Source organism: Anoplopoma fimbria, chromosome 18 (genome assembly GCF_027596085.1).
Source record: "Anoplopoma fimbria isolate UVic2021 breed Golden Eagle Sablefish chromosome 18, Afim_UVic_2022, whole genome shotgun sequence".
Taxonomy (NCBI): Eukaryota; Metazoa; Chordata; class Actinopteri; order Perciformes; family Anoplopomatidae; genus Anoplopoma; species Anoplopoma fimbria.
In genome coordinates this window covers 17,453,173-17,467,473 of record NC_072466.1, presented here as the reverse complement: position 1 = coordinate 17,467,473, position 14,301 = coordinate 17,453,173, and the positions used below count along the sequence as shown (strand labels likewise).

General features: G+C 40.7%; 1 protein-coding gene across 1 annotated transcript in view; it reads right to left on the bottom strand.

The window, feature by feature from the left end:
- Positions 1–2,001: 2,001 nt before the first annotated feature.
- nt5dc1 (5'-nucleotidase domain containing 1) overlaps positions 2,002–14,301 on the bottom strand; it is a 51,944-nt gene continuing 39,644 nt past the window's right edge. The window contains exons 9-12 of the mRNA XM_054618193.1: positions 12,013–12,134; positions 5,065–5,238; positions 4,010–4,178; positions 2,002–2,168 (exon numbers count right to left, since the gene is read on the bottom strand). Coding sequence (XP_054474168.1) covers positions 2,056–2,168; positions 4,010–4,178; positions 5,065–5,238; positions 12,013–12,134 — 578 coding nt within the window. The 3' untranslated portion in view covers positions 2,002–2,055. The remainder of the gene's footprint in view (positions 2,169–4,009; positions 4,179–5,064; positions 5,239–12,012; positions 12,135–14,301) is intronic.

Below are 14,301 nucleotides of genomic sequence, written 5' to 3'. Positions count from 1 at the left end.
AGACCACAAATGAATCCAACATAAGGCAAATGTGCATGTCAAATTTCAGATGAAAAAAGAAGAGTACAATCACCACAGCTGTATGCATTAAACACTTGCACACACGGCAAAAGTAATAATTCACTTTGGATGACCAATCTCGCACACCTGACAGCTATATGCTGCCATTTGTCAAAATATTCTCTCCGCCTTTGTGAGATGATGGTCATCTAAAAAGGACATTTTTGAAATCTTCTTGTTTGATCAGATGAGAAGATTGAAACCAGTGTCATCTCCATGTGGTTAACAAAGAGATTGGACCCGGGATGTTTAGCCCAGCTTAGCACAAAGGCTAAAAGACACTAGCTAGCAGCTAGCCAAGAAGCATTTGGAACCATCAACAGCATGATTCAGTGAATGTAGGCAGTAGGGCTGAGGTTTTTAATTCAAAAATAAATCTACAGTTCAGACAAGGAATAAAAGCTGGTAACTGGAATGTATATATTTGAAACTAAAAATAACAGTGCGAAAGCGCAACAGGCATAACTTGCACTCCAGTGGTGAATGCATGGTAATGCTCTGTTCTATTTCCTGCACCTTAAGCAAACTAGGCTATTGCTGTTACCTATGCTAACGCAAAATTGAGTGAACTAGCTGTGTGCTAAAAAGATGACAACTCTGACTCTGTTCAGATTACTCAAAAAAATTATTTATTAGTCATCATCCGTTTGAATTTGACTTTTAGAAAAAGTGACAGCCCTAGCATGTAGCAACTCAAATGTCCGCTGTTGCAAGACCTGTTGCCAGGTTTAAACCTGATTCTTAATGGATATTTTAGGCCCAATATGGAAGAGCACCATAGAAAACCTACACAAACTTGATGTGTATGAATTCATTTTCACAATAAGACACCAGACGTGACCGGCGGGCATTCAGATTTGATCAGAATAGACTCAATGATAGGCCGCACAAAGGTCCAGTCTTAATGCTAAGCTAGGCTAAACACTTCCCGGATGCACAAAGATAAATATGAAATCAATCTTGGGTGACGCAAGAGAAACAAGCAAACTTGAAGAAAAAAAAGTGTTTCTTAAATGTTATGGCACAACTCGTCTATGCACACCGACATAATCCCCATTCAGAAGTCGGTAAAGCATATCTCACTCTGGTACTGCATATGAATGAAGCACAAGTAATCCACGTTTTTTTAAACAATCACTCAAACAGCACATGTCACCGTTGCACCAAAAATAATACAGATAACATCTAGCATAGTCTTCATCATCCACTATTATTGTAATTATTATTTAGTGTTTCCCAAAGTTGTGTTTTTTGATACAGCCAACACAAATGACAGCATCGTGCCAAATCTTTGGCAACAATGACCTGAATAAGATTAACACCGTCTACGAAACTGACACAGGGGAAACAGTAAACCTTAAACCTAATGTTAAGGTTACTAAAATGCATACAGTAAAACCATATTTAAAATAAAAAAGAGGACCTCACAATAACAGTGATATACAGAAATACTGACACAATGACTCCAAAGGATTTTTAGGGACAAACACACTTTGACCATCTGGGTACTGCTTACAGTAGAGAACACTCTTGAGGTAATCACTTCAGGGATAAAGAGAAATAAAGTAAAATGTTCACTTTATTTTTGAAAAAAATCGAAGAATTCAGATTTTTAAACAATCTACCATAGAAAATAATAAGGGCCTCACGCATGAAACAATAAAAACACTACATTGCCTGTTATTACTGTATGCAGACACACACACACATACACGCACACATGTGTACGGTACACCAAACCACGAAACACGATCAAATGTAGGCGTTATTACAGAGAGATACTGTGGCTTACATTCACATGGTTTCTCTGAATGGGTGAGGAGTGTATGCTTCCTGTGCTCCACAGATGGCGGCGGGGTCAGGTGGGAAAGTACAGGCAAAAATGGAGGCACATTCCTCTCCTGAGGCAAAGGGGTAAGGGAGGACTTTTTTTTATTTATTTTTTTTACTTTTTCCCTTTTTTTTCCCTCTTTTTTCCTTTTTTTTTTTTTTTTTTTACGACAGACTCTCACACCTCTTCAGCAAAGAATCCGGGGGCCTTGGGTAGTAGCCGGTGGTGCAGGGCTTGTCGGGAGAAAACCTGGGGAACTTGTAATCCAGAGGGAGATCTAGAAAGAGTTAAATCAAATAGGTAAAATCAACAGCAGCCCGCCTGAACATTTAATGCACCACTGCTGCTTAAAACCAACAGCAAATGTTCAAGAGTAATGATTTAGTGGAAAAGCACACTTTGTTCCAAACAGCAGGTAGTAATCACTCAGGCCAGGGAATGTTGGACTCATTCGTGTTTGATCTTTTGCCGCTGAAAAGAGACAACTCTGGCATAAAACAATCATAAATAACAGGCCTGCAAACTCGAGAGAAATGATAAAGTCACAGTGAAAACAAAATCCCCGTAGGAGTAATATTTCAATTCATTTTTACATGTAAACAAAGCATTCTGGTCACTCTGAAATGAAAAATGAAAAACATGTTGTTATTTACTAAAACCAACTTTCATTTTTTGTTGATTTTGGCGGTCCCTGTGGATGGAAGCTGTAGTGTTTAAGAGCACCAGATTCCCTTTAGAAAACCCCTAATTGTACCTTGGCATCTACTTTCTTCACTTTTCTTATGTACAGACAAGTCAACATATCTTCGTACTATAGTTTATATAATATCTTGCAATAAATTATTTTGTTATTTATCGTTAGTTTGTTATTTAACCTAACTTTTGGAAGATATGATATACACTTTAGTACGAGGATATGTTGACTCCTTTATACAGAAGAAAAGTGAAGGAAGTAGATAAAATCTCAGACAACCCTTAGAGCGGTCTGAAATGAGTTCCAGTGAAAACGTGATGTGGTTTGTGTGCAATGCAATCCGTACCTTGCAACATCATGCCTTCTTGTCACTGTTACCAAGGAAATCAAGAAATTTAAAGTGGTGGTTTCCTGGCAATGGTTGCTAACACCTGAACTTTACAAACCGATTGCAACAACAGCACAAAAAGGTGAACCAAAGCAGACCAACAGGGTTGGGTTGTTTTCACTTTCCAAGTCCAGACTCAAACAAATGACCCCAGTGAGGAAAACAGCCCCAAAGGTCATCGTTATATGGGAGACTGGTACTTTTTTCCCAGAACTGCTCTGCAGATGAGGTGGTTAATTCTAACTTTGGTGTCACATCTGCATCTGTTCAGTCCTCGTTTTGATTCTTGTGAATGTGTCTGTGTTGAAATGATGGGGAGGATGTTGTATGTGGGAACAGATTTTTAACTTTAAAAAAATCTTTATTTCTGATTCCCCTGTTTTATAATTATAAGAAGCCTTTATGTTTTATGTTTTGAGATGTATTTGCAGTTGATGCCGTTTGCCACGGCAAATAATTATCTTTATTTAAAAAGACAGATATTGTTATTATTGAGCCTGGGCCTGTTTATGAACATGTATCACCTTCTCCAGGATTTTTACTTGGCAACATTTAAACATAAGCTTACAACTTTTCTAAAAAAGTTTTTTCGAGGTATTTCATGACTGGACACGCCTACACATCTGAAATGTTTTTGGCCACCCATGAGTCAAGCTAAGGACCTGGAAGCCAAACCTTTTCCCTCAGGGCTCTTAAACTTTCGAACAATCTGCCTGGGAAGATATGCCAAATCAGTGTCCACTTGTATTATATAGTTTACCATGATTTCTGTTGATTCTCCTATCTCCTGTTTAATAATGTATCTTTTGTTGTATTTGTTAAACAATCATTTATTGGCTCATTTTAATTGTGTACCCTAGTCTCTTTTATTTTTAGGTTGTAAAGCTCTTTGTATTATGTATTTAGAGGAGTGCTCTTTAAAGTTCATTATGATTATTATTATTATTGAGTTTTTATTATTTGGACCTTGTTTTTTTTGCTTTTCCTATCTCCATCAAACCACTTCAGATCTGCAACACTCTCTGCTGCCACATACCTGCTATGTGCTCGACACTAGGGATGGCCATGGTGCTGTATTTGTGAATGGAGTGGCAGCACCAGGTCAGTTTCTGGCTTTCCTCGTCCCCTCCTCCGCTTCTGTGCACGTCGACAAAGTAAGAGCCCCACTGCTGGGACACATCGGAGGGCGACTTCATGCCCTGCTCCTGTTGAGACAGTCCACACACAGACTAAGACTATGTAACTGTGCTGAGATACATTTGCAGACATGTGCAGACATGCTAAAAGGAGGTCAGAATTCCACCCTGACTGAGCACGGGGGGAATACATTGAGACTTCAAACCGCCTTGAACCCAAGTAGCTTCAAGGGTTATTCTGACTACTGCATGAATCATTATTTCTGAGAAATCCCCCGCTCTGTTACCCACAATCAGTTGTACAACATCAATCCGTTTTTATACACACACAAAAAAAAAAATGGTTTATGAGCAGCGATCGTCATGACAACAGGATGTGGTGTTTAAAAAAGGATGTGATAAGGAACAAACCACACAAACTAAAACGATACATCTTTGCTTTGCACAATATCAGCTAATTTCAACAGGAACTGTTGCATGATATTAAGAGACATTGATGAACAGGAGTGAGAGCGCTGGTGTTATCGTCACGTACCATCAGAGCGCGTGATGTGACAGAGTTAGTACATTTCCGTTAGTAGGAACAGAAGGTTTTGGGTGTATGTGACTAGTAAGTTACGCCCAGGGGTGATCGTGCTTTGCTCTACTAATGACTAATGCTTTCAGTATTTAAAAAAAAAAAAAAATTGCTATTGAAGATATGCTGAATCTTCACCTTCTGACTGTCAATTTCACAACTTCCTGCTGGTTAAAGTCCTGATGTGCTCTGTGAAACATAGGGCAGCGCTGACTGATGTTATATCTTCATTCACTGCGACAGGGCTCCACCAATTTTTATTGCACTCCTACAACTTAAAGGCGCGGACAGTTCGTTTGGAGACTAATGTAGCCGTGAGCCTCCAGCAGAGACGAGGAGCGAGCTGCTAAACGGAAACAGCTGCTTCAGGGAACTTACCTCAAACTTTCCCTTTTTCTCCAGCGGCTCCACTTGGGCCTCGTTGGACATCGCCGCGTCACTCTTCGGGACGCCCTCCCCCTCCATTTCCTCCACGATCATCACCGTCTCCCACTTCCCAAAGCTGCTGGCAGGGAACATGTCCGACCTCATGCTATCTCCAAAATACACTACCTGCAGGGTGAGGGCCAAAAAAAAAAAAAAAAAAAAGACAAAGAGGACAGCTTGTTTACTTTAGTCAGCTACACAGTAGTTTAAGTGCTTTGGTAAAGAATTCTTCTCCCAGCTGCAGTCAAAGTCAGCTAGCATATGTCTTATGCCCCCAGGGTGAACTAGACCAGACACGATGAGTCTGCAAAACTCATCACAACCTCTTTGACCATCACATCTCTTTTGTCTTGTGCGTCTGGAAAGAAAAGCAAGCTGAGGCAGGCTTTACCGAGACGCATTAAGAAACTGAAAGGCAGGCGCTCACCGCTCAAAGCTTTAAATCCCATTTCAACAACCATTTTTTAAATATTTAAATGGGAGAGGAAATGGAATGAGGAGTGGAGAACGCTGGACACTGAAATGACAAGACACAGAAGTCTGCTGACTTTCTGAAAACAAGAAAAGGGCATTATAGTAAGAAGAGGTTACAAAAGGGTTTAGTTTTGTGTTGCTTTGAAATAAATGTACCGCTACCTAACCTGCATTTCTATTAAAGGATCGTGCTGAGGTTTTCTCCAATTTTCCCCCTTAAACCTGCACTAACCAATTTATTTCCATTAACAATGGATCAAATTACTATGTATAACTATATATAATTATGTATACATATATGATTAGTGCCACTTTAAGAAAATAAATACTTATTTCCATTCAAATATATCAAATATATGAACATTTGCATGTTCAAAAGTTCACGGCATTAGAAGAAATTAGGCCTTCATGCCTGGATCTCATATTCAGGTATGAGCTCCAGGCTGAACGTTGTAATATTTCCATCTTTTTTACCCCAACCAAAGCCAATATCCCATGTAATGAAATCTGGAGACCTGAACCTTGCATTTAGGCTCACAACTGCGTGCAAAACTTAGCAGTGTGGGAGAACCATAAAAGGGCAATCATGTTCTTCATCATCACCTGAAATCTCCAGGAAGAACCTGATAACACAGAAGAACTAAAAGTGTATACAAGCTGCATCATGCAAACCCTTTCTAGCCATCACAAATCTGAAGAACGCACATGCCTGGTAGTGTGCGTGAGATCAAACTAAATCAAACCTCCATACAGGAGTCAGACGGCCATAAAGAGGATGTACATAAAGCATTCCAGTAGCTGCGTCCCATCCCTCCCCCTCACGGAGCTGTGCTGCGTCTGAGGGAGGGAATGCAGGAATCACATTTCCACCAGACTTTCCCAGAACTGCCCACAGCTGGTCTTCGTACCCCCAAAAAAGCCCTGCACTTCTCGTTGATCAGCAGTGCTGTGCTGCCGGAGTCATGGGATCACTACGATAAATATTTACAGAGGCCAAGGATTCCAGCACAGAGGCAACATGTTAGAGAATAGATTCATTGTGTATGGATACAGTTACATTAGCCTGAACCAGACGGAGCTCTGCATGAGGAAAATGCACCATGAAGTGAATCAGACTGCAGGACGGGCAGAAGCTCCTCTTCTAAACACATCGACACAATATGACACTGTTCATTGGTTGTGTATGCAGCCGTGAGCTGTTGTCGTTAATCCTTAACCCTGAGCATTACTTGCTATGCCACAACGCAGCCGTGGTTACACTTGTCTTATTAAATACAACTTTTGATTGGATGCGCCAGGTCTGAACTCAGCTGTGTCTGCATATTTGTGTCTCGCTTCAATGTAACCTGCCTGATGGGATAATTAACGGATATATATCTCATGGTCAAAGGAGCAGCTGTAAAACGATGGAAAACTGTTTAAATTTCCTATAAATTCTTGACAGTAAAAGTGGCATGTTATCTTTGATGTTTAAAAAAAAATCCCATTTATTTTGTTACTTAAAGTTTTTATTTTAAGCAGCAAAATCAGGAAATGTTGGAACAGCAGGTCACAGCTGAGCTCCAGCCCTGTTTTTTCTCCTCTCTCCCCTTTGCTCTCCTCGGTAGAGGAACTCCTTTGTGGTGGGGAGATGATGGACACCTACGTTTGATGAATTGTCCAGCTTGTGCATACACCTCACTGGGATCAGAACACAGCGGGAGCCAGGCCACCTCGGCATGTAGTCTGGCTGATCAGATCCCAATGCGAGCAAAGATCCGATCTCGGAGCGTACAGACTTTAATGCGTCCTAGCATGGTCGGATGGCAAAAATTGCAGTGAAAAGACAAGTGTAACTAAGGCCTTAGTTTCATTGTTATCAAACTTTCCTGAGCAGCCCCCATAGTCCCATTCAAACGTTTTAGAATTTGAATGCCAACCTTATGAATGAGCCTTCCAACTATTCGGTATAGCACTAGAATTATCTTATATTGATGAGTTTCATATTCTAAATGAAAAAAGTTAAGAGAGTTAGTTACTTTATTAAAATTGCCATATATATACACAGGTACATACATGGAATTTGACCTCTGCATTTAACCCATACTAAGCATTAGGATGCAGAGGGCTGCTGTAAGGTGCCTGTAAGTTTCTTGCTAAAGGACACTTAAACACAGTAGGAGCCAGGGAATCAAAAAACAAAAATCCCATCACGATCACAGAGTAAACAGCAGTAATACGGTGTTACACACCTTTCTAACAGAAATGATCGCTTTGCAAATTTGTCTAGCCACCCTAGTGCGTTGCCAGCTGGCGTCGCATTGAGATCCAATTGCTGGACGACCCTTGAATCAGCTCCCCACAATGCAGCGGTGAAATGATGATTTAAGAGGAGCTGATGAAAAACGTGTGGATGGTGAAGACAGACCAACATCTGGTTTATTATACAGTATACAGTTCAAAGATAAGGTCTCCAGAGGGACGCCCCTGTGGCTCAGTGTCTGATGGATGTCTCAGTGGTGGGATAGTTCATGAAAGCTCATTGCCCTGGCTGAGCTTTGGACTCTATTTTCCATCCTCTTGCTATGAGAAGCCTACTGCAGCTTTAAGATGACATGCAGTGTGGGCCTGTGGCCCCCGTCCCTTATCAGCTCATCACTCAGAGGAGCAGTTAAAGCCAGAGCCAGGCCCAGGTAAACAGAGCTGCAGGCATGCAGAGGGGCCTTAATGTGCACATTGTGCTGCACACTGTGTGGGGCCTGGAGCACAGGGAGGGGAGGGGACCAAGGAGACAGCAGGGCAAAACCCCATTTTGTCATTTAGTAGCATTTTCAGGCTCAAAAGGCTATTTTTCTCTTAAGTTGTGAAAGATTCTGCCAACAGAATGAGATCATTACACATGTTTTCAATGCAGTTCAGACCAAGCAGAATCAGGCAGAACTACCTGCCAACTTTTGAGAAAATGGCCAAAAATGTCATGACTTAAAGATCCTTTGACTCGGTATACCAAGTTGGACCAATGGAAATGTTTTTTGGGCTTTATAGATCCAGTGCCACTTGACAATTTGAGGATAACTCATTCATCTTGACTCTCAAAGCTGTTTTCAAAAACTTTTCAAAACAGCTATGACTCACTACGACAATCCAATATCGTGCACTTAAATATACAAAAATCACCAACCCATTAAACAAAGCAGCAACCGCTTTTTCATTTGCATGCTAAATAAATATCACATTCCTTTCTCAACTGCAATAGCCCTGAATCCAAACTCCTCTGTCACTACTTAAAAAAAGCAGAGACTCCTCAGAATGATAACTGCCCCATCAACTTCCACCGTGACCCCATCAGTTTCAGCGCTGTGCCGAGAGAGGATTGAATGCCTCTATTCAGCCCACCTGCGTTAAGTCCTGTCAGGTGAAAGTGGAGAGAGCTGAAAACACAGAGCGCCTCAGGTCACCCCAGAGGAGTGTTTAAAGCAGCCATAAGTGCAGGTTGACACTGAATTCCACAAGAGCTTTCTCCACGTGGCTGGGGAACAGAGGGGGCATTGAGCAGAGGGCAGAGGAGGAGGGGGGGGATGTGGACGATGACGAGCGCTACTGGCTGAACTTCGGCGGGCTGATGCAGCTCTGCCTTTGCCTGATCTCTCCCCGCTTTCCTTCTTTTATTATTTAGTCCAGTCGGATAATATCACCAGCTTCACAGTGTTTTTAAATGTCACTTCTACCAGAAATGTTACACACATCAAGCCTTGAGTGGTTGGACATGAATGAAGGTATATATGAAACCTACACAAATTTTCGGGAAATGAAGGAAATTTTCAGGAAATGAAATATTCATCAGGAACTAGTCAATGTTGGTCAGACTGTGAAATACTGCTAACCATTTTAGCCATATCCTCTGATCCTGCCAAGACTTTCACAAGCCAACATTTAGTTTGTTAATCGTACTCTGGTGCAGACCAAAAGAAGCGGTCCGAGACCACTTGCGCTTTCAAAAAAAACAACCTAGTATGGGTCAATTGCAGTGAGAACATAATCCGTTGAGATTGAAAAAGGTAAACCGCAGGTTAAGTGCGAGAGGACTGACTTTAACTTCCTCAGCAGTCCAATGTTTGCTTGACACCTGGGCCAAACAGAACATACAGAATATGCTAAAAATGAAGCCCTCAAGTTATTTGAGATAAACATACAGTAGGTCAGTGCCGAGTTGAAGTGAAAATACAACCGAAGCTTTTCAAAGTCCTCCTTCCATGCATAGAAGTGGCAGCTCTGGAGAAGAAAAAGATAAATTCACTACCTCTGCACGCCCCTCACCAAATTTATTTCATTTCAAACCAGACTGAACAAATTTTCAATTTCACTCTGATTTGGACTATCCATTATTTTGTACTTTGGGGGGAAAGCAGAGGCATTGTGGACAAAAAGCGATGAATTACTGTCGAGACTACTAAGTGACTCCTCTAAAATGCATTACTATGAAGTTCAATTTAAAAACCACGCACTGAACTCATCAATCATATGTACAGATCATCTGCCAGTATTAAATCGCTATTCGGTAAAATTACAACCCTCTGCACCACAGTGCATTCTCCCATGACATGTGAATCCACAGTATTGCTGACACTATGACACTGGAGTGAAAAGATTTTTGTTGTTTTTATAATAATATTTCGGTTAACCAACATATAGTAGCATTTAGCAAAGTACACAGTTTACAACTAAACCATTTGCTGGTTTCTGATAGTTAGCTGTTACCAATGTCTCAGTTTTGTGTTTTTTCTTCTAGGACTGTCCCATGACACTTTAATATTTGTGTCATCCAACAGACACGCTTGTTCACTTTCATTTCATTCCAAAAGGAGTGTCTTGGATCACTGGTTCCTAAACTTTGGAAACTTTGACACCACTTCATAGTGAATTTCATCACATGCATAACCATACAGTACAGTACTCCTCTTCAGCTCACTCTAGACCACTGCAGACCATTTGATAGATTTTCCCTATAGATGAGGCATTCCAGTGTGGGACGGCGAGCTGCCCCTCCCCACATAAAGCAATCAGCCAAGACTGCCAAAGGGCTCAGATGATTCAGCATTATTTTTAATGCAATTTTTCTATAAGCACACAACAACAAAGTCTTAGGAGATATTGGTTTGGTGTTTATCTTAGAAATCTTTCAATTACATGTTCCTCTCTTGCATTTTCTGACACTTGTATGCCTGAAGACATGCTGTATTACTAACCAACAAGCACATGGAAACTATTATCTCACAAAGCTGCTGTGGCACCTTTTAACTGAGTGATTTTCATTTTAACGATTTTGATGTTTATTTCTTTGACCTTCTGTTCTGGCATGTCTAAAAACGTGAAAATTAAAATGTACTTAGTTTTTTATTGGACAAATCTTGCAGTGCCCTTGGCCAATCCCTATGGTATCCCAGCTTAGATTGGCAGACACTTTAAGGGAATTTCATCAAACTCTAAATTTGTGTAAAACTTTCTGATGTGTTGCTTTTAGGGCTGTGTTTGCGCAATGATCTGGCGATACGATACGTATCATGATACAGGAGTTACGATTAAATATATTGCGATATATTGTGATACTGCAAGCTAGGCGATATATTGGGATTTAATAAAATCGAATTTTAGGAATACTGTTGTAGTATAAAGAACATATAATGCATAACATCGGTGCAATCATGCATTTATCACAGTCCCCGTAACATCCAACATCATGGCATCCAAGTCACTGTCTGCTACGGATCAATGCGTGTAAGCCATTCACAAAAAATTGGGAGTGCTTTTGAGAATTGATACAGTATCACAAAACATAATTTCGCAATACTCAATTGTTTCAATATGGTCCCCAGATCAATTTAAAATACAATTATGCCAAAATGAGAAGAATAAAACTTTTTACTATAACAAAGGCCTCGCAACTAGTTTCTTTTGTAAAAGTGCAATCAAACCTAGGTTGTTTTCAGTTGAGATGTACTGTATCCGTATATTATTGTTAATATATTGCCTGTTGCGCAGGACTCTAAAGAGTATTTTTTGCTTTTATAAGCCAAGTTCTCTACCTTACCTGAGAGGTAAAATAAAAAGGCTCTTTGATCCGTGTAGAAACCGTCCCTAAGAATGGACCGCATTGTATATAAAAAGTATGAGGGGAGTTGGCTGGACTATGTGCTGTGTTTCATCGGTGGGCTCCCAGCGTGCTGGCAGATATCAGCCCTGTCGACAGTCATGCCAAGGGCCACGTTCCTCCTCTCCATCACACTAGTGTGAATCTCCCTGAGCTGATTTATCACGAGGCCCTCATCTTATTCAGCCTCTGCCAAAAACCAAAGTTGGAGTCAACCTCAAAGCGAGCCTGAGATGTTGCTCAGCCAAAGGTCTGTCCGCTCGCTCAGGTTATCGTACAGAACAAGGTGGCTGGCCTACCTTGGGCTCTGGCTTGCCCGTCATGGTCTTGACCAGCTCGTGGAGGTGCGGCCAGTTACCCTGGGAGTACCAGCCGGGTTTGTCCAGCGACGGCAGCCCCTCACTCTCCTCCACGTCGTTCACTGTGGGAGAGGACATGGAATCAGATATCACAGTTTGACCAAACAGCTGGCAGCTACATGACCGCACGGCCTAGCGTCCGCCAGCACCAAACCTCGACAGCTAAACCTCGCCGCACTCTCCAGCAGGCAAAGAGCTGTACAAATCCAGAAGCTATGCAGGTCAGCATGGCAACATTTAGAAGGTAAGCTAATGTAACACATTACCAGGATTCTGTCATGTTTATAGCACATCATTAATATAGATAGATAGATAGATAGATAGATAGATAGATAGATAGATAGATAGATAGATAGATAGATAGATAGATAGATAGATAGATAGATAGATAGATAGATAGATAGATAGATAGATAGATAGATAGATATCTTTATTTTCGTGTCATGTACAAAACGTGCCCAACCCTCATGGGTTTACAAGACACCAACAATACAGCTTACCGGTCTCTAGGGCTAGTGGTAATGTTCCTGAGCGTAACTGTGCACATAGGGATCTTTGTCTTTTGTTTAAGTTGTACTTAACATAAAGTTCTGCATTATACTTATTCTTTATGAGACAATAAGTTTGTAACTTTGGTTTACACCATATGTCAACAGACCATTTTTCTCTATGCATAAGAAACAGTTTGGTCCTAATCTCCTGAATATCACAACGTAACCTGTTCTGAAAAATGAAAGACAAGTCGGTCATATTAAACAGAGATTTCAAACCCTTAGCCCATGGATGTAGAGTTCTGAAAAATGAAAGACAAGTCGGTCATATTAAACAGAGATTTCAAACCCTTAGCCCATGGATGTAGAGTGTCAAACATCAAATTCTTCATTGACATGTTTACCCGAAAAATATTACTGCTTTCATTTGAGCCTACATTTAAGTTCAAATTGGTTGGCGGAGCACAAAAGCATCATTTTAGCCAGGACACTCTCTCATTATAAATAATGAGAAATCATCATCATAATGAAACAGGAAAAACATGAGGTATAATTGAAGTTACTTTGATTTTGAGTATTTTTTTGATTTTGGGAAGTCATTCTCAATACAAAGATATCTGAGCTGTTGTTGATATGTACTGTTTGCCAGCAGCCGTTACCACAACTGACAGAACAGACAGAAAAGTTCACAATTACCCTCTGAAAATCATTCAGAGGGTAATCATTCTGAGCGCACGCAGCTCATGAATAATGACTGAGGATTTTCCACTGGATGGCCACAAGTTTTATGCTTGCTTAGAAGAAAAAGTAGTTTAGTGAAGAGTCAAGCAAGGTCCAACTGAGAATAAAAGTGCAATCCAATCATGTGTTAAAGCATTTAAATTACTGCATGTAATGTACAGTGGTACAACAGTGATATAGTCGTGTTTTATCATGTTGCGGCCTATTTCCAAATGGACTTGTGGATTGATTTTTGTCTGGACCCGATTTCACAAAGATAATCCAATCCATTCTTTCTGAAGCAAAGTGGTGAACTGAGTGACTGAGCTGCCAAAAGTGTGGCTTAAATTGTCTTCTGAAAAAATGGTCAAACCTGGTCTTTTTCCCCACTTTGGGTGCAGTGGAAACAAGTTGTGAACACTAACATCACCTGACATTACCATCATCAAGTCGATATGGCGAAGTGGTTGGCAAATAATTGATTATGGAGCAGCATTTTCATTTATCAGCAAGTCTGTTTACATCTGGTAAATGTATGTCCAATATTCATTCTCCTCTTAGCTCTGTTTTTGGTATCAACCAGCTCCTGAGTGAAATATATGACTCTTCCGATAGATTTAGAACAAAAATAATCCCCCTCAATCATCATTTATGACTGACTAGAAGTGTGTGGATCTGTTTGTATCTGCAGAGAACCGTCCCTCTGCCTGTATTTTCTTATTTTGCTGAATTTGAGACGTTTCAGGGCGTCAACCTTTTGCATGACTTGAGGTTGCAAAGTGCAGAACAAATCCCAAGTGCTGCATACTTTCTAAAGGTGGTGTACATGAAGAGTAGGTGACAGATTTAGTGTTGGTACTATAATGTCAGTGGTGTGTTGATACCATCATTCAAGAGCAAACAGAGCCGGCTTTTCCCTGCAGGCTGACTTGCCTTTACATACATTTTTTTTTAAAAAGTTATAGATGTTCAACAGGTCAGTCTTACCTTCCACTGAGCAGACTTGGCACGGCACACA